Here is a 26,366-nt window from a genome sequence, read left to right as displayed (position 1 = left end):
CACAGCTACTGACCACAACCACACAACTACTGAACCAAAACTACTGACCACAACCACACAACTAATAACCACAAAACCACAGAACCATATAAGTTATGACCTCAACTACTGACCACAACCACAAAACTACTGACCACAAGCACACAACTACTGACCACAACTACTGACCACGTCCATATTGTAGGGACCAAAGAACCTTCAACACAACCACACAACAACACAATGACTTACCACAACTATTGACCACAACTACTGACCGTAACTACTGACCGCAACTGGCACTGTCATAGTATTCCACCTTTCCAAAAAGTCAGTTCATCAAATTTCTGCCCTGCTAGAGCTGCCCCGGTCAACTGTAAGTGCTGTTATTGGGAAGTGGAAACGTCGAAGAGCAACAATGGCTCAGCCGCAAAGTGATAAGCCACACAAGATCACAGAACGGGACTGCTGAAGCACATAGAGCATAAAAATCGTCCTTGGTTGTCCCCGGTTGCAACACTCACAACCAAGTTCCAAACTGCCCCTGGGAGCAACGTCAGCACAAGAACTGTTCATTGGGAGCTTCATGAAAGGGGTTTCAATGGCCGAGCAGCCACACACAAGCCTAAGATCAATGCCAAGTGTCAGCTGGAGTGGTGTAAAGCTCTGGACTCTAGAACAGTGGAAACGTGTTCTCTGGAGTGATGAATCACGCTTCACCATCTGTCTGACGGACAAATCTGTGTTTGGCAGATGTTAGGAGAATGGTACCCGCCGGAATGCATAATACCAAGTGTAAAGTTTGGAGGAGGACAAATAATGGTTTGCGATTTTTTTTGTGGTTGGAGCTAGGCCCCTTCGTTCCAGTGGAGGGAAATCTTAACATTACAGCATACAATTGTAATGGCGCCGGGGAGGAGAGTTGGACAAGAAGGATTTTCTCCAGACACCCGAACAGGCCCTCATCCCCGTCATTTGTAGGAGAAAGAGATGGAAGAGTTATCATGGAAGGAGATTGTGGTGCCTTGTGAGGATCCGCCAACGAGTGACTAATTTACCTTTGTCATCGTTCCTATTGGCCAACGTTCAATCTCTGGATAATGAATTGAACGAACTAAAAGCACATATATCCTACCAACGGGACATTGAAAAGTGTTCAATCTTATGTTTCACCTGGCCGTGGCTGAACAACAACATGAATAACATACAACTGGTGGGTTATACACTGTATCGGCAGGATAGAAGAGCAGCCTCTGGTAAGAGAAGGGGTGGATGATATCTAAGGACGTCTCAAGGTTTTGCTTGCCTGAGGTAGAGTATCTCATGATAAGCTGTATACCAATTCTCTACCTAGAGAGTTTTCATCTCTATTTCCGTAGCAGTCTACATACCACCACAGACCGATGCTGGCACTAAGAACGCACTCAATTAGCTGTATACCGTCATAAGCAAATAGGAAAACGAACATCCAGGGGCGGTGCGCCTAGTGGCCGGGGACTTTACTGCAGAGAAACTTAAATACGTTTTACCTCATTTCTACCAGCATGTTAAACGTGCAACCAGCGGGAAAAAAACTCTAGACCACCTTTACTTCACACACAGAGACGCGTACAAAGCTCTCCCTCACCCTCCATTTGGCAAATCTGACCAGAATTCTATCCTCCTGATTCCTACTCACAAGCACAAATTAAAGCAAGAAGCACCAGTGACTCAGTCAATAAAAAAAGTGGTCAAATGAAGCAGATCCTAAGCTACAGGACTCTTTTGCTAGCATAGACTGGAATATGTTCAGGGATTCTTTCGATGGTATTGAGGAGTACACCACATCGGTCACTAGCTTCATCAATAAGCACTGTGACAGTTTGTTGGTACTGGGTCCTTGCGGTGGCACGGAGAAGAGCGGCCCAGGCCTTCCTCCAGGTGCGATGACAACGGCACATTTGATCAAGGACAGAGGGGAAAGCAACCTCAACCTCTTGGGAACAAGGTGGGTTGGTAACCCAGAGCACACTCGAATACCTGACGAGGCGTTGGTGAGGGTGTTGTGGGCATATACAACCCAGGGTAGCTGAGCACCCTAGGAGAAAGGGTTAGTAGAAGTCACGCAGCGTAGGGTAGTCGCCATCTCCTGGTTGCCCCGTTCGGTCTGGCCGTTGGTCTGGGGGTGATATCCAGAAGAAAAACTGACATTGATACCAAGAGCTGAACAGAAGGATCTCCATATCTGAGGGAATGCCTTGCAGACGAAACACATGGGATACCAGCAGGTCCTCAGTTTCCCTGGAAGGGAGCTTGGAGAGGGGAATGAAGTGAGCCACTTTGGAAAATCTGTCAATAATGGTGAGGATGACTGAGTTACCATTAGATGGGGGAAGGCCAGTGATGAAGTCTAGAGCTATGTGTGACCAGTGGCGACTGGGTATGGGAAGTGGGTTTAGTGGAGGTTTTATTCCGGGCACAGACCGAGCAGGCTGAGACAAACCCCCAGGCATCTCTCTCCATAGTGGGCAACCAAAAGTGCTGATGCAGGAAGGCGAGGGTCTGGTTTATACCAGGGTGACAAGTGAGGCGGGTAGAATGGGCCCACTGAAGAACATCAGAGCGAACAGAATCAGGAACAAACAGAGCATTTCTAGGACCGGTCAGGCTGGTGGCAACAATGCAAGTGGATGGAACAATGGAATCTGGCTGAGAACCAGTGTTGTCGGTGGTGAACTGGCGGGAGAGGGCGTCAGGCTTGGTATTCCTAGAACTGGGGCGATGAGTGTGAAATTGAATCTACAGAAGAACAAGGCCCACCTGGCTTGTCGGGAGTTCAGATGTTTGACGGTCTGGATGTAGGACAGGTTTTTGTGGTCTGTCCACACAATGAAGGGGGGTACAGAGCCCTCCAGCCAGTGACATTATTCCTCAAGAGCCAGCCTAACTGCCAGGTGTTCCCGGTTACCAATGTCAAAATTGTTCTCTGCAGGTGAGAGTTTACGGGAAAAGAATGCACATGGTTGGAGCTTCTGATCAGAGGGGGAATGTTGAGACAGAACAGCATCTATCCCGATGTCGGAGGCGTCCACCTCCACGTTGAACCGGAGTTCTGGGTCCGGCTGAGTGAGGACCGGAGCGGAAGTGAAGTGGGGCTTGAGTTCCAGGAACGCTGCCTCTGCCTCAGGGATCCAGTGAAACAGAGTGGAGGTGGAGGTGAGAGGGGTGAGAGTTGCTGCCAGACGGCTATAGTTTCAGATGAAACGTCTGAAAAAATGGGCAAACCCCCAGGAAACGCTGTAGCTGCTTCAGGTTAGAGGGCGCAGGCCACTCTGTGACTGCCATGACCTTGGTGGGGTCCATGCGTAACTCCCCCTGTGCAATAATATATAACCCAGGAAGGACACAGAGGAAGCAGGAAACTCACATTTCTCAGCTTTGACAAAAAGCTTATTCTCCCACAGCCGCTGGAGAACTTGGTGAACATGTTGCTGGTAAGCCCCAGGGTCCCTAGAAAAAATATGAATGTCATCCGAATAGACAAAAATGAAGCGTCCAATCACATCTCTCAGCACATCATTGACTAGGTTCTGGAAAACAGCAGGAGAGTAAGACCAAAAGGCGTGACCAAATACTCAAACTGGCTAAGTGGTGTGTTAAACGCAGTTTTCCACTCAACCCCCTCTCTGAGGGGGACAAGGTGGTAAGCATTCTGGAGGTCGACTTTGGTGAACACCATGGCACCATGGAGGGAGACAAAAGCAGAACTGATGAGTGGCAAGGGACACTTATTTTTCACTGTGATATTTTTCAGCCCATGGAAGTCTACGCACGGCCTCAGTGACGCATCCTTCTTATTTACAAAGAAAAAAACAGTATCCACCGGAGAGTATGAAGGCCTGATAAGTCCTGCAGCCAGGAAATCCTGGATGTACTTCTCAATAGCCTTGTGCTCGGGGCAAGAGAGGTTATACGACCGGCTACTGGGGAGATTAGCTCCAGGCAGGAGGTCAATCAGGCAGTCATACGGCCGATGAGGCGGCAGCGGCAGGGTGTGGTGCTTGCTGAACACAGGAGCTAGATTGTGATACTCGAGAGCAACTGTTGACAGGTCCGGAGGTTATGGAATGGACTGGGGCACAGACAAGGCAGGAGCAAGGGCAGAATGTAAACAATTAGAGTGACAAAATGAACTCCAAGTGGTTACATTACACTTCCGTCTGTCCAGTCGATCTGGGGGTTGTGCAGCTTTAACCATGGATGGCCAAGAACCAGGGGAGAGTGAGGGCAGTCGATTATGTGGAAACTGATCCTTTCCTGGTGGTTTCCAGAGAGATGCAGGATTACAGGGACGTTCCTCTACCAGACACTGTCCCAGACTCTCCCAGACACTCCCAGACAGTTGTCCATTGAGAGCGTTGACATTGAGGGGTGGATTTAGTGGAACAGTGTCCAGGCCCAACTGAGTAACGATACCACGGTACAGGAAACTCTCGTCGATGAGAGCTGGCAGAGGAAAAGCCTGGCTCTGCCGCACATGGACGCCATCAAGCAGGGGTCTGGGGAGAGATGGGCAGGCAATTTGGCTCAACAGTATTTCCCCCACTATTGCCGAGCCACCTCTTTTGCTGGATGCAGGGAACAATTGGAGACAAAATGACCAACCTGGTCACAGTATAGGCAGCTCCTAGTGCTGATTCGCTGCTGCCTCTCCTCTGGAGAGAGACAGGCCCTAGCGAGCTGCATGGGTTCAGGTTCTGGAAGAGACTTGGGGAGGGAGGCAGTCGGGTAAGGAGAACAAGGCAAGGAAGCAGATGTTATGGGGCATGGAACCTTACCTTCCCTCTCCCTCTGACGCTCATGGAGATGGTTGTCGATTCGGATGGTGAGAAAGACGAGCTCAGTGAGTCCATCAGGCTTATTCCTGTACACCAACTCGTCCTTGAAGGTCTCAGTGAGAGCATTCTGGAATGCTCCCTTGAAGGGTCTCCTCATTCCAGCCTCTCTCAGCGGCAACAGTGCAAAACTCGATCGCCACTTCAGCGACACTATGGGAGCCTTGATGGAGGGACAGGAGTCATTTAGCGGCATCCTTACCATTGACAGGGTGGTCAAAGACTCTATTCATCTCCTCCGTGAAGCTGGAGTAGGTGAAGCAGATGGGAGACTGTCTCTCCCACACCGCCATGGCCCAGGAGAGCTCTGCTCCACAGAGGCAGCCAATCAGGAAGGAAATCTTGGCCCATTCGCTAGCATAAGTGTAGGGCTGTTGCTCGAATACTAGTGAACATTGTACCAAAAAGGCTCTGCAAGCTCTGAGGTTTCCATCATAACACTCAGGAGCCGGAACAAACAGCCCACAGGGCGGAGGAGAAGGACTAGGGGCTGGTTGCGAGCTCTGGGGGAAGGTTCGGCCCTGCAGGTCAGAAAGGCTCAGTAAAAACTCCTTGACGTGCTCCAGAAGGGGTTTTAGTGCTTGGTCACGTTGCTCGAGCTGGGCGCCTTGGCAGGCGAGGGTTTGGTGGAGAGGATCTAAGTCTGCTGGGTTCATATCTTGGGCCAGATCGTACAGTTACGTGGGGTGGAGCAGGTGAACCCAAGTGCAGACACAGATGAGGAGACGGGGATAAGGGAACCAAGCTATTTATTGAAAAGAAGGGGGGGTGCATGCCAGGGGTAGCTTGGGTGGGTAGCAGGGAACCAGGAACTGAGGCTGTGGCTGCGGCCTGGGCAAGGGGAGTAGGGCATGGTAAGCAGGTCCGAAGCAGAATCCAAGGAAGCAGTAGAGTGGGGGTCCAGGGCTGGGAAGCAGGACTGACGAGACAAGGGACTGGAGACAGGGACCAGAGTCAGGACGGACGGAACTGTAGCAGAGAGAAAAGCAGTGTAAGGCTAGGGAAAACAGGCACCACAGGATGTCACTATCTATGCAGGAACAAACGGCTTGAAATGCAGACTGACTGAGCAGAGGCTACGATCTGGCAGCATGGGAGTGGCAGGGCTGAGTATGAGGTCTTGATTATGGAACAGTTTGCAGCTGGTGGGGATCTGCTCTGACTCTAGCACACCTGTCTCCACCCACACAATCAGACATACCCACACAGCGAGAGAGAGGGAGAGAGCACTGGGGGAGTGGCGGCAGGTTAGGGAGACACAGAATGAGAAGTAGAGGGCTGGGCAGGGGCAGATGTAATGCAGGTATGGTGCTGCTAGCAGCGGATTGTCGAAGCTGGTGAGATAACAACTTGCCAGCTTTCTACCCGTGTTCATAGAATTTTTGCCACGATTTAAACAGCTGCTCTGTTTGTTTGGTGGAAAGATTGTCAAATTCCGATTGGTGTAGCAGTCTCTATTTGTTGAGTTCAGAAATCGGAGAAGAGGCATATCTGTTGTCCACATCTAGAATGAGTTGAGATAGCTCCGATAAGTGTTTGGTGCACTCTTTGTGTATGAAATAATTTGGCCTCCGACGACTTCCACGTGGTAGAGTGAGACACGTCAGGGGTGCAGTTTATCTGTAAAAAGACATCAATGTGAGTTAATAGGTATTTTTTAAAGGCAATACAGGATAGTAGTAGTGGATCAAGTTGCCATGTGCGTAGTGACACAGTACTGTCCGGAAAGCGGATATCTAGCTGGACAGGGCTACGGTCTGAGATAACGATGCTGTGATATTGGCTATTAGCTACAAAAGGAAGAATTCTATTGTCCAGCAGGAAAAAGTCAATCATAGAGTATGAGCGGTGGACTGGAGAAAGAAAAGAGTACTGTTTAGCAGTGATATTGCTCCTCCTCCATGGATCAGATACATTTTAGGATTCTACAAATTAGTTTATTACTGCATCTGATTTTGAAATTACATTGTTGGGCTTCGGTCTGAACCTGTCTAGACTTGGATGCAATACACAATTGAAATCTCCGGCCAATATCAAGTGTTGAGATGAGGTCAGAGAAAAATGAGCGTCATCCCAATTAGGAGCATAGAGGTTAGCCAGAATAACCTGTGTGCTAAACCATTTCCCCATCACTATAATATATCTGCCATTAGTCTCTGAAATTACTTTGGGGTGCCTTTTCTGGGGTGCCTTTTCTGATAAGGATGGCTGCCCCTCTGGCCTTATAACCAAAGTTTGAGTGAAATATTGGGTCTACCCATCCTCTCTTTAGTTTATCATGGTCGCTGTACCGGCGATGGGTCTCTTGGAGAAAAACAATGTCCGGATTTAAGGTCTTAAGATGAGCACACACTCGGCTATGCTTGACCACCTGGTTAATTCCTTTCATGTTTCAGCTGATATTGCATGTGGAGCCTGAGTATGTGAATTAGACATAGTCACAGTAATCAGAAATGAATTTTAGTACGATCTGAAAGGTCAGAGTAATAAAACATAAAGAAAATAAAAAACAGCTAAAAACAACAAAATACCCAGAAGAAAACCTTGGACCCCTATGCTGGCCTTCCCCCTGTCGGAAGGCAGCATCTACCTCTCTTAGACTAGAGCAAAATGCTACCATGTTAAACTGAACCTAAGTAGAGCTCTATCCAGGGCGAACATAATAAAATTTATACCTAGGGAAAGGGAATCTGGAGGGAACCAACTCAGCCATCCAAGGTGTCTTATGCAATATGCATAAGATAGTAAAACAATATATAAAAAGGAGGTATAGGTATATGTCCCCCCCCCCACCAACCCCACCCACCTGGGATGATTTAAAACAAAAATATGTGTACAGTTGAAGTCAGAAGTTTACATGCACTTGGAGTCATTAAAACTCATTTTTCAACCACTCCACAAATTTCTTGTTAACAAACTATAGTTTTGGCAATCTATTTTGTGCATGACACAAATCATTTTTCCAACAATTGTTTACAGACAGATTATTTCACTTATAATTCACTGTATCACAATTCCAGTGGGTCAGAAGTTTGCATGACACAAGTAATTTTTCCAACAATTGTTTACAGACAGATTATTTCACTTATAATTCACTGTATCACAATTCCAGTGGGTCAGAAGTTTACATACACTTAGTTGACAGTGCCTTTAAACAGCTTGGAAAATTCCAGAAAATGATGTTATGGCTTTAGAAGCTTCTGATAGGCTAATTGACATTATTTGAAAATTGGAAATGTTTTACAAATCAGCCAAGAACTAAAGATTGTAGACCTCCACATGTGTGGTTCATCATTGAGAGCAATTTCCAAACGCCTGAAGGTACCACTTTCATCTGTACAAACAATAGTTCGCAAGTATAAACACCATAGGACCACGTAGCCGTCATACCGCTCAGGAAGGAGATATGTTCTATCTCCTGGAGATGAACGTACTTTGGTGTGAAAAGTGCAAATCATTCCCAGAACAACAGCAAATGACCTTGTGAAGATGCTGGAGGAAACAGGAACAAAAGTATCTATATCCACAGTAAAATAGTCCTATATCAACAAAACCTGAAAGGCTGCTCAGCAAGGAAGAAGCCACTGCTCCAAAACTGCCATAAACAAGCCAGACTACGGTTTGCAACTGCACATGGGAACAAAGATACTACTTTTTGGAGAAATGTCCTCTGGTCTGATGAAACAAAAATAGAACTGTTTGTGGCCATAATGACCATTGTTATGTTTGGAGGAAACGGGGAAGCTTGCAAGCGGAAGAACACCATCCCAACCGTGAAGCACGGGGGTGGCAGCATCATGTTGTGGGGGTGCTTTGCTGCAGGAGGGACTGGTGCACATCACAAAATAGATGGCATCATGAGGGAGGGAAATTATGTGGATATATTGAAGCAACATCTTTAGACATCAGTCAGGAAGTTAAAGCTTGGTCGCAAATGGGTCTTCCAAATGGACAATGACCCCAAGCAGACTTCCAAAGTTGTGGCAAAATGGCTTAAGGACAACAAAGTCAAAGTATTGGAGTGGCCATCACAAGGCCCTGACCTCAATCCCATATACAATTTGTGGGCATAACTGGAAAACCGTGTGCGAGCAAGGAGACCTACAAACCTGACTCAGTTTCATCAGCTCTGTCAGGAGGAATGGGACAAAATTCACCCAATTTATTGTGGAAGGCTACCCGAGGCGTTTGACCCAAGTTAAACAATTGAAAGGCAATGCTACCAAATACAATTTGAGTGTATGTAAACTTCTGACCCACTGGGAATGTGATGAAAGATATAAAAAATAAAAAAAATATTTAAAAAATCACTCTCTCCACTATTATTCTGACATTTCACATTCTTCAAATAAAGTGGCGATCCTAACTGACCTAACACAAGGATTTTTTTACTGGGATTAAATGTCAGGAATTGTGAAAAACTGAGTTTAAATGTATTTGGATAAGGTGTATGTAACCTTCTGACTTCAACTGTATATACTGTATTTTATACCGTCTATTGCATCTTGCACATGCCGCACGGCCATCGCTCATCCATATATTTGTGTGTATAAGGTAGTTGTTGTGGAATTGTTAGATTACTTGTTAGATATTACTGCACTGTTGGAACTAGAAGCACAAGCATTTCGCTACACTCGCATTAACATCTGCTAACCATGTGTATGTGACCAATACAATTTGATTTGATTTTTATACATGACCCAGAGCATGATGGGATGTTAATTTCTTTGGAATTGCTCAGGAACCACACCTGTGTGGAAGCAACTGCTTTCAATATACTTTGTATCCCTCATTTACTCAAGTGTTTGCTTTATTTTGACAGTTACTTGTACATGTAGTTCACTACTCCCCACGTCTGGCGATAAATATGTTGATTGCGTCAACCAGATGTGTAAACTAAGCTATGACATACATGGACATACAGCACATATTTGACATGTCATAAATACCTCAGTAATTTCATGTAATTGCATGAATCAATCCAAGATGGCGTAGCAGTCAGATGTCTTTGTCCTGTTTTGTCCCTTGTATATATCGTTTTACATCTTTTTCTTCGCATATCTTTTAAAATATTTTGATAAATCCCAACATCTAAATACTCTCCTGCAACCCGCCTCACCCAATGTAGCGTGGATCTGCTTTTTTTTCTTTAAAGTATTAATATTTACTTCGGATCTGGAATCCCTCAACTGAAGCTAGCCAGCTAACTACCAGCTATCAGTCAGCAAACCATTGCCAGCGGTCATCAGCTAACCTTCAGCTTGGAAAGCTCTCGCCATTCGAACAACATGACTCTAACCAGAGCATAACGGACCTTTTATTTTTATCCCCGGATTCCTACCGCAAACTGAACATTTTCATATGGATCTCCACAACCAGCTAACCGCAATCCCGGATGACTACTCGTGGCTAGCGTTTCCATCCCACAAGCAAGCATCAATTAGCTTGAAGCTAGCCCGGTCAGGGCTCCTGTGCTACCACCGAAGCATTCTCCTGGGCTACAATATCCGGACCCCTTCTACAGCCGGTATGGGGCATGGAACCCCGCAGATCCCTTACGACTGGGATACCGGCATAATCTGCCCGAGGACTCCAACAGGCCCCTCAGGCGCGACGCCCGCTGAAGGCCCGATATGCCAACCAGCAAGGCCTGCTAGCTACCTAGAGCTACTTGGAACCCTACTAATTCCACGACTGGTCTATTGACGTCACCGCAAGAAGAGGCAAAAACAGACTTACCCCCATCGCGACGTCCCCCAAAGGCTAACTTTCTAGCCCCTGATTTCTTGCTAACCCGGTCTGCTAACTGCTAGCTTGCCTGCCCGGTCTGCTAACTACTAGCCGCTGCTAACTGCTTGCTTGCTCACCCGGTCTGCTAACTGCTAGCCTCTGCTAACTGCTTGCTTGCTAACCCAGCCTGCTAACTGCTAGTTTGCCCGGTCTACTAGCTGCAAGCTTGTTTAGCCCCGGCCTACTAACTGTTAGTTTGTTATCATCGGCCTGCTAACTGTCTGAATCGCCGTGTCCCCAGCCAGCCCAACCACTCACTGGACCCATATGTTCACTTGGCTACGCATGCCTCTCTCTAATATCAATATGCCTCGTCCATTACTGTCCTTGTTAGTGAGGTGTTGTTCCACCTCCGACATGTGCGATGACATCACCTGGTTTAAACATCTCTAGAGACTATATCTCTCCCATCATTACTCAATAGGTTTACCTCCAATGTACTCACATCCTACCTTACCTTTGTCTGTACACTATGCCTTGAATCTATGCTATCGTGCCCAGAAACCTGCTCCTTTTACTCTCTGTTCCGAATGTGCTAGACGGCCAGTTCGTATAGCCTTTAGCCGTACACTTATCCTACTTCTCCTCTGTTCCTCTGGTGATGTGGAGGTTAATCCAGGTCCTGCAGTGTCTAGCTCCACTCCCACCCCCCAGGTGCTCTCATTTGTTGACTTCTGTAAACGTAAAAGCCTTGGTTTCATGCATGTTAACATTAGAAGCCTACTCCCTAAGTTTGTTTTACTCACTGCTTTAGCACACTCTGCCAACCCAGATGTCTTAGCCATGTCTGAATCCTGACTTAGGAAAACCACCAAAAACCCTGAAATCTCCATCGCTACCTATAATGTTGTCCGCCAAGATAGAACTGCCAAAGGGGGCGGAGTTGAAATCTACTGAAAAGATTGTAATACAGAACTCTGCAGGCTATCTAAGTCTGTACCCAAACAATTTGAGCTTCTACTTCTAAAAATTCACCTTTCCAGAAACAAGCCTCACACTGTTGCTGCTTGCTATAGACCTCCCTCTGCCCCCATCTGTGCCCTCCATATGTGAATTGATTGCCCCCCATCTATCTTCTGAGTTCGTGCAACTAGGTGACCTAAACTGGGACATGCTTTAACACCCCGGCCATCCTACAATCTAAGCTTGATGCCCTCAATCTCACACAAATTATCAATGAACCTACCAGGTACAACCCCAAATCAGTAAACACGGGCACCCTCATAGATGACATCCTAACTAATTCGCCATCCAAATACACCTCTGCTGTTTTCAATCAAGATCGCAGCGATCACTGCCTCATTGCCTGCATCCGTAATGGGTCTGCGACCAAACGACCACCCCTCATCACTGTCAAACGCTCCCAGAAACACTTCTGCGAGCAGGCCTTTCTAATCGACCTGGCCAGTATCCTGGAATGACATTGACCTCATTCCGTCAGTAGATGATGCCTGGCTATTCTTTAAAAGTGCCTTCCTAGCCATCTTAAATAAGCATGCCCCTGTCAAATTTAGAACGAGGAATAGATATAGTCCTTGGTTCACTCCAGACCTGTCTGCCCTTGACCAGCACAAAAACATCCTGTGGCATTCTGCATTAGCATCGAATAGCCCACGTGATATGCAACTTTTCAGGGAAGTTAGGAACAAATATACACAGGCAGTTAGAAAAGCTAAGGCAAGCTTTTTCAAACAGAAATTTGAATCCTGTAGTACTAACTCAAAAAAGTTCTGGGACACTGTAAAGTCCATGGAGAATAAGAGCACCACCTCCTAGCTGCCCACTGCTCTGAGGCTAGGAAACACTGTCACCACCGATAAATCCTCTATAATTGAGAAGAGAGAGAGAGCTGCAAAATCTGGACCCCTACAAATCAGCCGGGCTAGACAATCTGGACCCCCTCTTTCTAATATTATCTGCCGAAATTGTTGCAACCCCTATTCAACCTCTCTTTCGTATCGTCTGAGATTCCCAAAGTTTGGAAAGCTGCCGCGGTCATCTCCCTCTTCAAAGGGGGTGACACTCTAGACCCAAACTGCTACAGACCTATATCAATCCTAACCTGTCTTTCTAAGGTCTTCAAAAGCCAAGTTAACAAACAGATTACTGACCATTTTGAATCCCACCATACCTTCTCCGCTATGCAATCTGGTTTCAGAGCTGGTTATGGGTGCACCTCAGCCCCGCTCAAGGTTCTAAACGACATTATAACCGCCACCAATAAGAGACATTACTGTGCAGCCGTGTTCATCGACCTGGCCAAGGCCTTCGACTCTGTCAATCACAACATTCTTATTGGCAGACTCGACAGCCTTGGTTTCTCAAATGATTGCCTCGCCTGGTTTACCAACTACTTCTCTGATTTTTCACATCTCAGTGTGTCAAATCGGAGGGCCTGTTGTCCGGACTTCTGACAGTCTCTATGGGTGTGCCACAGGGTTCAATTCTCAGGCCGGCTCTCTTTTCTGTATACATCAATGATGTAGCTCTTGCTGCTGGTGATTCTCTGATCCACCTCTACGCAGAAGACACCATTCTATATACTTCTGGCCCTCCTTGGACACTGTGTTAACTAACCTCCAGGCGAGCTTCAAAGCCATACAACTCTCCTTTCGTGGCCTCCAACTGCTCTTAAACGCAAGTAAAACTAAATGCATGCTATTCAATCGATCACTGCCCGCACCTGCTCACCCGTCCAGCATCACTACTCTGGATGGCTCTGACTTAGAATACGTGGACAACTACAAATACCTGGGTGTCTGGTTAGACAGTAAACTCTCCTTCCAGACTCACATTAAGCATCTCCAGTCCAAAATGAAATCTAGAATCTCCTTTATCGCAATAAAGCATCCTTCACTCATGCTGCAAAACATACCCTCGTAAAACTGACCATCCTACCGATCTTCGACTTCGGTGATGTCATCTCTAAAATAGCCTCCCAACACTCTACTCAGCAAACTGGATGCAGTCTATCACAGTGCCGTCTGTTTCGTCACTAAAGCCCCATACACTACCCACCATTGCGACCTGTACGCTCTCGTTGGTTGGCCCTCGCTTCATACTCGTCGCCAAACCCACTGGCTACAGGTTATTTACAAGTCTCTGCTAGGTAAAGCCCCGCCTTTTCTCAGCTCACTGGTCACCATAGCAGCACCCACTCGTAGCACGCGCTCCAGCAGGTACAGTGCCTTGTGAAAGTATTCGGCCCCCTTGAACTTTGCGACCTTTTGCCACATTTCAGGCTTCAAACATAAAGATATAAAACTGTATTTTTTTGTGAAGAATCAACAACAAGTGGGACACAATCATGAAGTGGAACGACATTTATTGGATATTTCAAACTTTTTTAACAATCAAAAACTGAAAAATTGGGCGTGCAAAATTATTCTCTGTAGCTGGAGACTCACATCTCCCTCACTAGCTTTAAGCACCAGTTATCAGAGCAGCTTACAGATCACTGCACCTGTACATAGCCCATCTGTAAACAGCCCATCTATCTACCTACCTCATCTCCATACTGGTATTTATTTATTTTTATTTTGCTCCTTTGCACCCCAATATCTCTACCTGCACATTAATCTTCTGTCGATCTACCATTCCAGTGTTTAATTGCTATTTTGTAATTACTTCGCCACCATGGCCTATTTATTTCCTTAACTTACCTTATTTACACTCACTGTATATAGACTTTTTGTTTTCTTTTGTTCTACTGTATTATTGACTGTATATTTTGTTTATTCCATGTGTAACTCGAATTCGTACGCTTTATCTTGGCCAGGTTGCAGTTGCAAATGAAAACTTGTTCTCAACTAGCCTACCTGGTTAAATAAAGGTTAAATATATATATATTTTTTTAAATGTGTCCCAAATGGCACCCTAAATCCAAGCATACCTGATTCAAGGTGTCAACTAATCATCAAGCCCTCAATGAGTTGAATCAGGTGAGTTTGTCCTGGGCTACAACAAAAAAGGTGTGCTGTTGGGGGTACACGAGGACTGGAGTGCCCTATTAGGGGTACACGAGGACTGGAGTGCCCTATTAGGGGTACTCGAGGACTGGAGGTGCCCTATTAGGGGTACTCAAGGACTGGAGTGCCCTACATGGTGCAATACTTTTAACCAGGGTTCATAGGACTCTGGTCAAAAGTAATGCATTATATAGGGAATAGGGTTCCATTTGAGACGCAATCATCAATGTGTGTAAATGCTTGCCTTCTTCATCCTCTCCTCCATACAGGGTCTCCCCTTTACAGAACTCTTTTCGATCCAAGGCCCTGTCGGGGAAATCTACCAGGGTGCATCCTTCTCCTAGTCGGATTGGAGCCAGTATCTGGGGACAGCAACCTGAGCAGGTGGACCGGATATTTCAGGCCTTACGGAAAGGCCTCAAGTAAGTAGCAACTCCAATCATATGAATGTCCAATGGAGTAGACAAGAGTGAAGTTGCCCCTAGTCGCCGATCTAAGGTTTTATGTTTGCCCCTTTAATTGGTAGGGGGGGTACGCTTGGGGAAACATACGCTGACCTTCGATCTGTGCATCAGGGCAACTTGCTGTTAATTCAGAAGTCTCATGTACTGTACTGCACCAATCAGCATCACACACAGTGCTTGGTGGCTGATATTGAGCTTTGTTGGCAGGGAGTATCTAGATGGCCATCAGACGGAGATGGACTTCCTGTCCTCCCAGCAAAGAGACACCAAGAGAAACTCCAGACTGGTGAGTATATAGTAGTCGAGGTTGTTGGATGGGACAATGGGAAGTATGCGCTCATTGCATTACACTCCTAGATAAACAAAAAGTTTATTTGTTTGTCACCATATGTGAACACTTTTTGGTTCCAGGTATAACCCTTTGCTGGTGAAAACGGTTCTACTTAGAACCTTTTAGTGGACAAACGATTCCACGTAGAACCTTGTATTAATGAAAGGATTCCACTTATAACCAAAAATAGTTATTTTCAGAGAGTTCTCCTACGGGGACAATTGAAGAGCCCTTAATGGTTCCAGATAATCCAGATATAACCTTCTTTTCGAAGAGTGTAATGAGTGGAACTGCAGTAAACACATGGAATAGAAAGCCTCCTCTATAGTACACAGTCCAGTCACAATGAACAATTTAGGCTCTTTATCAACAGTCTTTTCTCAATCTCTCACATTCACTCTTCTCGTCTCTTCAAAACACATTGGAGCAGAATATCTGAGGTTCCTCATCTAGGATTTCTTCCTCCAAAACGGTTTGAGAAAGAGGCGAGGAAAGACAATGTGAGGAATAAAGAAACAACTTTTATAACATTGCTTTTGTATCAAGTTCATAAAACATATAGATCTCCCAGAAATAAACCTAGACACTCCTCTGTTTTCAGGCTTTTCTGTATGATTTGGAGAAGGTGAGATACCGTTTTTTGCCTGCTCTCTTATTATTTTTCGAATGGTCAAAATGAATTGTCATGCGGCCTCCCGAGTGGCGCAGTGGTCTAAGATCCTGGTTCGAGTCCAGGCTCTGTCGCAGCTTGCCGTGACCGGGAGACCCATGGGGTGATGCACAATTGGTCCAGCGTCGTCCGGGTTAGGGGAGGGTTTGGTTGGCAGGGATGTTCTTGTCCCATCGCGCTCTAGCAATTCCTGTGGCAGGCCGGGTGCATGTACACTGACACGGTTGCCAGGTGTACAGTGTTTCTTCCGACACATTGGTATGGCTGGCTTCCGGGTTAAGCGGGCATTGTGTCAAGAAGCAGTGCGGCTTGGTTGGGTTGTGTTTCGGAGGATGCACGGCTCTCGACCTTCGCCACTCCCGAGTCCGTATGGGAGTTGCAGCGATGAGACAAGACTGTAACTACCAATTGGATACCATGAAAAGGGGGTAAAAAAAATAAAGTTTATTTTTATTCTTTTAATTACATTTAAAAATTGTTGTCATAAAATGTACCACTTGATTTTGCGATGTCAGGAGATCCGAGCATTGGAGAGATACATAAGAAGACTGGAGTTCCAAATCAGCAAGGTAACAACTTCCATAACTTTCCTAATGCATATTGCTGGTGTTTTTATTTAACAGACATGATACTGAAGAGATGACAGGAAAGGTATGACATCTATGAGTCAGAGGGGCAGTGGGTCAGTTTCGAACACGTTCTGTCTCCGGTATACATGCATACCAGGATCAACAGCACAAACCACTAGATAACACAGGCCACACTTCTATGACCTCTATGTAGGTCTATGTAGTGTCAATTCTGTCTCCACCACAGTCAAACACTGAGGGGTTTTCCCCTCAACCAATGTGCATCGATGCATCAGGAAGAGTAACACCATGTGGGAGCAACAGCCTCATAAATAACCAGAGGGAGGGCAAAATGGTTGCCTGTTTATATTTACATTTCTAGGTGGAAGAGCTGTACGAGACTTACTGTATTCAGTGGCGTCTGTGTCAGGGGGCGGTGAACATGAAGAAAGCCTTCGCTCTATCGCCCTCTTCACGGGCTTCCAGAGAGAGCCTGCAGGAACTCAACCGTAACCATCGCCACAGCCTGGAGGTATTGCAGTCACACGCGGTCGGATGCCACACAACTTCGTTTACCTCAACAATTTCATGGGTTATCTCACACACCGTATACACAGATCCTCTGGTCAAACGTGTCCTTCGGTTGCCATGTTTAGAACATACGGGTGGATATGGGACAAAAGCTTGTTAATCGTCCTGTTTCATGAGTTAATTTGCATGTTATATGCTTAGCAGCCAACCGCTGAGTCTGGAGTCACAGGTCACTGATGGGTACTTGAAGGACCATTACTCTTCATAGGCTCTAATACACACTATAATTCTATGTAGCATTGCCAGAGGGAAGGTATGGGTCACACGTGAGCTAGTGTAACCCCATTTACCACTGACATAGTGTGGAGGTATGGTTCACAGATGGACTTTGAATCTCCCATTTGTCTTCTCTTGTCATGGGTTCTCACACACAGAATTTCACTATAAGATCTATTAGACATATTCAAGTATACTTTGCAGGTTTGATTAATTCATAGATAGATTATAAACTAATAATAAACAATGTACAAACTACCTAGAAATACTTTATAAAGTTCATCTTTGTGTAAAGTGTTACCAAGACATTATAAGTCTCTGATCATGCTGACAACTCCTATAGGTCCAGTTAGATCAATAAATCAATTGTGAAAATGAAGTACAGTAGCAATCCACTGCTGATCATAGCCTACACACATTTTCAGGATATGTGTGTCATGGAGGGGGAGTTGGAGATTCTCTTGGGAGAGCTTCACATCAAAATGAAAGGTAAAACACATGTTCAACCTTCATCATTCTAGTGAAATGGAATACAAAAAATGGCACACCTCAGTGGCAAGCTTCAACTTTGTCTGAAAAATCTATTCCAACAGGATTGATCGGCTTTGCTCGACTATGCCCAGGCGACCAATACGAAGTGAGTGCCTCTATCAAAACATATCCCAGTGAAAAACGCTCTGAGGAACCACAACTGAGGAAAAAGACCCAGGCTGCGGCCAAAATGGCACCATATCCCCATAGCTCTAAGGACCTTGGTCAAAAGTAGTGAGCTTTCTAGGGAATAGGGAGCTATATGGGACACGGTCTCAAAGATGTATGCTTTTTTTCCATCCAGGTTGTGATCCGTCTGGGGAGGCAGAGGTGGAAGATCCGGGGAAAAATCCAGACGGATGATAGGCAGTCATGGGATGTGGAGGAGATGATCTTCCTCGCTCACATCCACGAGAACTTTGATATAAAGGTGAGCTTTTGGGGGGGGGGGGCTTCCAAGACACGGATTAAATCTAGTCCTGAACTGAAAACCTTGCTCAATTGAGAATCTGTATTGAAACTGGCTCTTAATCCGGTACTAGTTTTAATCAGTGCCTAGGAAACTGGGCCCTAAAGATTTAGACTGAGCTGCATCTGAAATGACAGTCTAACTCGTACATAGTGTAGAACTTTTGACTGGAGCAACGTGTGCTCACATAGCACACTACTACAGAGGTAATGTGGTGACATTTGAGATTGAGAAGCAGTTGAAAGCGGTTGATTTCCCCCTGTGGAAACTTCATTTGTGTGTCTGTCAGGTACATCCAGGCACATCAGGATCACACATGACAATACATTCAGATGCTCTCCGGGTGCAAGCCCACACACCAGTGTGAACGTCACATCCTGTCAGGGACAACCATGTGGGTGGTGATGACAGGCGTATTCCTGTCCTTTGTGTGCGGAAACACAGTGGCAAACAGCGCACAATGTGGATGAAGTTACATTCTCTGTTGATGGGGAAAACAACATCCCTTCTGTGAAAGAGATATGAAGCCCATTTTCTGGCTAAGTGAGGTATCTTTACAAAGGCCAAAGGATTTTCAATTGAAGTTGCAGACGTTCAAAGCTTGAAACAGTAGTCTTCAAGTGCATGATAATACATCTTGAAAACCGGAAAAAGTAAATGGCTGTGAATGAAAAGGATAGAGATCGAAGAACGTTGTATTGTTAAGAGTCGACACCTAAAGAATGAGGAGTAAGACAGTTCTGACCTTGCGTGACGTTTCAACTGACCAATCATGTGTCTCTACTCAGGTAACAGAGGTCAAGGGGCTGGGCTCCCTGCTGGTTGGCGTGGTAATGTGTAAGAGTGCTGACTTCTTCATGTCTCGACCCCAGCTCATGGTAGTGGACATCACTGAACTAGGCACCGTCAAGCTCCAACTAGAGGTGGTGTGGAAGTAAGTACACCAGTTAGCCATTTGGAAAATAATTTACAAGGTTTATGTTTATATGCAGAGTACGAATTATACCGTGCCATTGGGGGGGTCTCTATTTTTTTCAAAGGACTCCAGGTGAATGCACAAAAGCATGTATGGGTTCGACATGTATTATAAGACATGTATTATAACGGTCATCATGTATTACCTTTTAATGTGGCATTAACACAACCAGTCCTGATGTTTTCATCTGAGTGTCAAACAAATCACTTCAAAAAGTAGGCTACCTGCTCACGTTCGTCCACTCAAAAATGATTCCAGCATCCAAACCAGTGCACTGTGCACCGGCCATTTGATGAATGGAAATAGACATCTGTTATAAAACACCAAAACGTGTCATTACATTCGCAGATTGTCATTAGGCGACTACTTTTGTAGCCTGAATTAATTGATGCATCTTGCTGACAAATTGAAATGTTTTTGTAAAAAGAAATGTTGGGACACCTGAAAAGGGTCTGAAATACAGGAAACAAATACAGTTGTGTCTGTCCTGAGCTCATCGGCATAGGAAAGTGTGAGGGCCCAGTTTGCTAGCAAATACTCAAGACAGACAGAGATGCAAGAAAGGCAGAGTAGAGAGAAGAAGGCAATTGAAAGAACCTGAACCAACTGTCATTGGTATAAACCATGACAGAGTGTTGGTGTTGGTTTCATTCGAAATAAACTTTCATTTTAACATTTGTATCAGTTTCAGTACACTGTACACTGAATTACTCCTGATTATACTGAGAAGTTAGTGATGACGTGTGCAGGTAGGAATTCAAAATAGTAAAACATAAAAATATCTTCCTTATAAATAAAACTATACGAAGGTCACATGGACAGGGAAATCTGCTGGTTCTTATTTATATAGGTCATACTGTCATATTCTCTCTGAGAATTGAACGTAAGCATGTATTAGATCAATAGAAGGATATTTGCAGCTGCTACTCAGACAGTGCTAGACAGATTTAGATAATTTGAGTATTTCTCTCTGCCAGTTTTTCAGCTGATCCTATCCCATTCTATGGACACACAAAAAAAAAAATATATCCCATTTAGCAGACGCTTTTGTCCAAAGCGACTTACAAGTCGGCTGGGGCCACTACTTTTACATATGGGTGGCCCCAGCGGGAATTGAACCCACGACGCTTGGCGTTGCAAGCGCCATGCTCTACCGACTGAGCCACAACATACACAGACACACACACACACACACACACACACACACACACACACACACACACACACACACACACACACACACACACACACACACACACACACACACACACACACACACACACACACACACACACACACACACACACACACACACACACACACACACACACACACACACACACACACACACACACACACACACACACACACACACACACACACACACACACACACACACACACACACACACACACACACACACACACACACACACGCGCGCGCGCTCCGCCCTTGCACCACAACAGATCAGATTACAGTGGGTATATAGACTCCAGGTGGAGGACATTTCATGGTTTCTCTTCACAGTGCTGGTAGTTTAACCAGATCCTAAACCTCGGCCATCAATAAGTGCCTTCTGATTGCTCCGCCATTCTATCATGATGCTATTCTGACCTGCTTTCTCAGTCAGACCACCAGCCATATAAACTACATTTTGGTTTACTCCTAGAATGAGTTACACTAAAATAAAAATAAAAATGGAGTACCCTCAAAACACCAGTCTCAACATCAACAGTAAAGAGGCAATTCTGGGATGCTGGCCTTCTAGGCAGTGTTCCTCTGTCCAGTGTCTGTGTTCTTTTGCCCATCTTAATCTTTTATTTTTATTGGCCAGTCTGAGATATGGCTTTTTCTTTGCAACTCTGCCTAGAAGGCCAGCATCCCAGTTGCGCCTCTTCACTGTTGACGTTGAGACTGGTGTTTTGCGGGTACTATTTAATGAAGCTGCCAGTTGAGGACTTGTGAGGCGTCTGTTTCTCAAACTAGACACTCTAATATACTTGTCCACTTGCTCAGTTGTGCACGGCGGCCTCCCGCTCCTCTTTCGTTTCTGTTTAGTCGGATTGTGCTGTTCTGTGAAGGGAGTAGTACACAGCCTTGTATGAGATCTTCAGTTTCTTGGCTATTTCTCGCATGGAATAGCCTTCATTTCTCAGAACAAGAATATACTGATGAGTTTCAGAAGAAAGTTCTTTGTTTCTAGCCAATTTGAGCCTGTAATTGAACCCACAAATGCTGATGCTCCAGACTCAACTAGTCTAAAGAAGGCCAGTTTTATTGCTTCTTTAATCAGAACAACAGTTTTCAGCTGTGCTAACATAATTCCAAAGGGGCTTTCTATTGATCAATTAGCCTTTTAAAATGATAAACGTGGATTAGCTAACACAACGTGCCATTGGAACACGAGTGATGGTTGCTGATAATGGGCCTCTGTAAGCCTATGTAGATATTCCATTAAAAAAATCTGCCATTTCCAGCAACAATAGTTATTTACAACATTAACAATGTCTACACTGTATTTCTGATCAATTTGATGTTACTTTAATGGACAAAAAAAAAAGTTTTTTTTTCAAAAACAAGGACATTTCTAAGTGACCCCAAACATTTGAACGGTTGTGTACATTCTTTCTCTTTCTATGTCTATGTCTATGTCTATGTCTATGTCTATTTCTATTTCTCCCTCCCTCCCTCCCTCCCTCCCTCCCTCCCTCCCTCCCTCCCTCCCTCCCTCCCTCCCTCCCTCCCTCCCTCCCTCCCTCCCTCCCTCCCTCCCTCCCTCCCTCTCTCTTTATCTTTCTCTCTCTCTCTCTCTCTCTCTCTCTCTCTCTCTCTCTCTCTTCCTCCCTCCCAAGTCCATTTGACAGTGGGGAGATGAGGCCAATCACCACTGCATCCAGCAGGCAGTCCATCCACAGCAGGAAGGGCTCAGTGTACAGCTGGATCCCTCCCAACACACCCAGCTTCACAGAGAAATACTTCATAGTGAGTGACCCAGACATAGCCTCGTCCCATACTGTATGTGCTATAGCCAACTCTTCCATCCTTCATTGTAATGCTATTGTATGCTTTTACAATGAATGATAGAAGAGTTGATCACTTTGGAAATAATAACTGTATTTAATGCTTTTGTGTGTTATCCTCTGGGATTGGGACTGTACAGGTGTTGGATCTTAATTTGACCCCTTTCGCCACAAGAGGAAAATAATACTCCAGCAGGAGGATTTGAATCGCTGAACAAATATTTAGAATCGCCACCAGGGGGCAGCCGGAAGAGGTGTTTGTATACAATGCAGGACTGTACCTACATTGTACCTTCTGTAGGCCATGTGCAGGCCACAGCATGTCTTGTGGATTTCATCAATTGCTTTAGTATACTGTATGTTGAAGGCAAGCAATAGGCAGAATAAACTATTGTTTTACTGAGTGCCTATGTGGTCCAGTGGTTACAGTCACTGACCCTGGCACACATATTCCAGATTTTTTTTTTAGGCATTCACTCTGCGTGGTTACCGGGTTAAATGTGTGTGGTTACAGGGTTATAGAAGCAACTCAAAGGTTATCAGTTTAGGTGTTAATTCCGAATTATTTAAAGTTAGGGCTATGGTTTGGGGAATGCTTAAAGAAAATAATCCCAAAAAATGTTTGTATCCATAGTATTGCTAACGCTTGCTAGAATGGTCTAAGCTACGTGCTCCATCTCTGAGACTCCTGAATTGCTGGGTGACATAGTGATCAGCCTGAGCAGACGTGAGGGCCCACAAGTTCATTTAGTTTATTTACATTTTTCCTAGAAGTAAAATTAATAGTCTGATCACTGACACAACATGTCTCGGCTCAACTAAATCATCGTCGGATAGGTTCAAATGCATAAACATCTTGACAGCTTTACGAAAGTAAACATTAAAGCCACACAATATAGGCTTTCAATCCACACCAAAGGTCAGAACTATATTGACAAATTATTCATGACCTAATTATAAAACGTGGGTGAGCATCCCTACTGCAGAAAAGTGTATTGTTCTACATTAGGCTTACATCTGTCAATCAACAGGCTCTGGATAAGAGCGTCTGCTAAATGACTTAAATGTAAATGTAAAAACAGATGGCCCAAATCAGCTCATCAACTCGGCTACACAGTAGCCTATTATTGGTTATCACACCTTTCATTATGTGACACTGGATAGGGTAATGAGTAGCCTCCAGAATATAGCCTTTTGGAATATAATCAAATAACAAGGGGGCTGTTGCAACCAACGATGGCACTAGATTATTGCCAGCTGATGTCTTGGGGTGGCAGTGTAGCCTAGTGGTTAGAGCATTAGACTAGTAACCAAAAGGTTGCAAGTTCAAATCCCCGAGCTGACAAGGTACAAAATCTGTTGCTCTGCCCCTGAACAGGCAGTTAACCCACTGTTCCTAGGCCGTCATTGAAAATAAGAATTTGTTCTTAACTGACTTGCCTGGTAAAATAAAGAAAAAAAAACATTTATATGTGCTAAATTTACACACACAGCTGATCACAATTGCAACCATTATTGGTTATATTATATCCCTGGACTGTTCATATTTTAAATGTGTGTAACTAAATCAAGTCAATCGAGTTATTTGTGCCGAAAAGGCATGGGCCGGAATCAAACCAACACCGACACAGTAGGCCTATACAGTATTGCACTCTGGAGGCAGCAGCCATAACAATTGAACTCAATTTTGACCTTATCATACACTTGACACTTGTATGTCGTAGCCTAGTGAAGACCAATATCTAACTTGTTTTATTAAGTTTTAGAAAATGACGGTTGTTGATGTGTATGGCTGCATTTCAGTTTTTTTTAAATTACATTTGAATGTTGCAGTAATATGACCTAGGCCGAGCGTTTGAGCGAGAGAGAGAGAAAATCATTTTGATAGCAAGCCCTGATCCCAATGACTCAACTGCCCCCGCATGGAGAGAAAGGGAACTGGTATTTTTCAGAAAGGCCAAATGCAATATTTGATCAAATAATAAATAAATAAAAATGTTGATACCTAGGGAGGTGGTAATGTAGCTATTTGATTTTGAATTTTAGGACCCCTGTAGGTATACAATATGTACAAAAATTATTTGATAAAATATTGAATTTGTCCTTTACTGCTATAGCCCATAGAAACGCATTGAATAACACATTCATAAATAGCAAAACAAACAGTCATAAAATAGGAATATGGTTTTGAAGAGTCTGTTCTATTTCTGAGATATAAGAAAGCTCAGGTAATATATAAAAACATTTGGGACACATTTAACCCCTTTTTTTTTGTTGACGCAAAACTACTTCCATACTTCCATTCAGTTTTTAAACCAGTACTGGGTTACTTTCAGACAAGTCCTGTGATACTTGTGAAAAACGGAGAACACCATCGTGTTTGTGAGAGTCTCCCCTTTTCCTAAGCCTATAGGCTATAAAACATTTATAAATTAACGTATTTAATGAAATGTATTTAATGAAAAGCAGTCAACATACACATTGTTTCACATTCTTTAGTCACAGACTCATAAACACAATCACACAATGGGTACAGCTTGGTTCACAGCATCCCCAGAAAAGCAAAGTATTGTAGCCTCATGCGGAAGTTGACACATCTTGGTAACATCACATCACACCGACTTCAGACGAGTCCCCATCGTGTTTGTGAGAGTCTTGTTTTTCCATGGAGTGGTCAAATTAGTTTGTAGGCCAAACCTTTCAGATGTTTTCGTGAGAAGACCGATTTTGGGGGATGTCTCCTAATCTGACAAACAGCACTGTAGCTCTGCCACTTCTTACCGCAGGTGCGGAAGGTGGACATAGGCAGATGTGGTGCATTGAGACGCAGCCCATACAAAAAAAAACAGCTATCTCTAGCTTAAACAGACAGATTTTGATGGGGATTTTTTTATTATGTTACTTAGATTGCGTCAATATACTCTTTTTTACACTACTATTATTAGGAAATAATTCCTTACAGGCAACTTCAGTTAGTGCAAATGGAGGAGACTGAAAAGGGGACTGAAAAGAGAACATATTTTGCTTCCTCTTTCAAAATATATTTTAGTGAATCGTGGATGACTCCGTCAATTGTAACACGTTTATATGTAAATTCGGGTGCGTCAATTGACTAGTAAGGATTAAGATCTGGCATCTGTATAAATTAACTATATGAATTTTTGACCCCAAAAAGAATGTTGGCTATAGCACAAGAGAATGGGACTATTCTAACCTACCTCTATTAGGCAGTCTCACACACACTACTCTGTATGGTATGCCTGCACACCCCATGGTCCCTATCTGTTAAGTCTTAACAAAGAAAACCCTGTATTTTGTATATTTTAATTCAATTATGGATACTGCTCAACAAGCTGTAAAGGCTACGTATTAAAGGACATGTATTGTAATGCTTTTGTAGGTTGGTGTTTTATTCTGCATTTGTTGGGCTTTGATGTTTTTCCAAGCATGTCTCCCATGTACCTGTGCAATCCAGGAATCTGGAATGTGTCTCCAGTCCAGATGCCAGGCCTGGATGTATGGATGCAATGCTTTTCACACCAAAATACTTATGTTTTTCATGCTGTCTCTCTCCTTATCCTCCCTCTCTCTTTATACTCTTGAAAAAGGATGCTACCTTGCACCATGAGGGTTATTTGTCTTATCCTTATGTAACAGTTAGCTTCCATCCATCTCCTTGCCCCATCCTGGACCCTCTGAACACACTGACAAATGTCACCCAGGAAGCATCGCAACCTGTCATTTCACAAAAGCTGCAGCTCTGGCAAGCAAGGAAAACAACTGCTTCTAGGTTTCAGAGTGGCTGACGTCATCGACTGAAAGTTACTAGAGTGCACAGTGGTGCAACCTAGCCATTTCACATTGGCGACACATATAGGGGGGGCTGCTTTCTGGTGCTCTTTTCCATAGAGATCCTAA

General features: G+C 44.6%; 1 protein-coding gene across 4 annotated transcripts in view; it reads left to right on the top strand.

Moving 5' to 3' along the window:
* Window positions 1-26,366, top strand: part of ripor3 (RIPOR family member 3) — a 66,395-nt gene that overhangs the window by 25,835 nt on the left and 14,194 nt on the right. For 2 of the 4 annotated variants that reach the window (XM_064965440.1, XM_064965439.1), the window contains exons 3-12: window positions 14,881-15,033; window positions 15,283-15,361; window positions 16,008-16,031; window positions 16,592-16,645; window positions 17,028-17,177; window positions 17,878-17,941; window positions 18,046-18,089; window positions 18,288-18,413; window positions 19,241-19,386; window positions 22,281-22,410. In XM_064965440.1, coding sequence (XP_064821512.1) covers window positions 14,881-15,033; window positions 15,283-15,361; window positions 16,008-16,031; window positions 16,592-16,645; window positions 17,028-17,177; window positions 17,878-17,941; window positions 18,046-18,089; window positions 18,288-18,413; window positions 19,241-19,386; window positions 22,281-22,410 — 970 coding nt within the window. The remainder of the gene's footprint in view (window positions 1-14,880; window positions 15,034-15,282; window positions 15,362-16,007; window positions 16,032-16,591; window positions 16,646-17,027; window positions 17,178-17,877; window positions 17,942-18,045; window positions 18,090-18,287; window positions 18,414-19,240; window positions 19,387-22,280; window positions 22,411-26,366) is intronic. The other 2 variants (XM_064965442.1, XM_064965443.1) reach the window with 2 other exon arrangements.

Source organism: Oncorhynchus masou, chromosome 5 (genome assembly GCF_036934945.1).
Source record: "Oncorhynchus masou masou isolate Uvic2021 chromosome 5, UVic_Omas_1.1, whole genome shotgun sequence".
NCBI lineage: Eukaryota > Metazoa > Chordata > Actinopteri > Salmoniformes > Salmonidae > Oncorhynchus > Oncorhynchus masou.
This window is presented reverse-complemented; position numbering and strand designations above follow the sequence as displayed.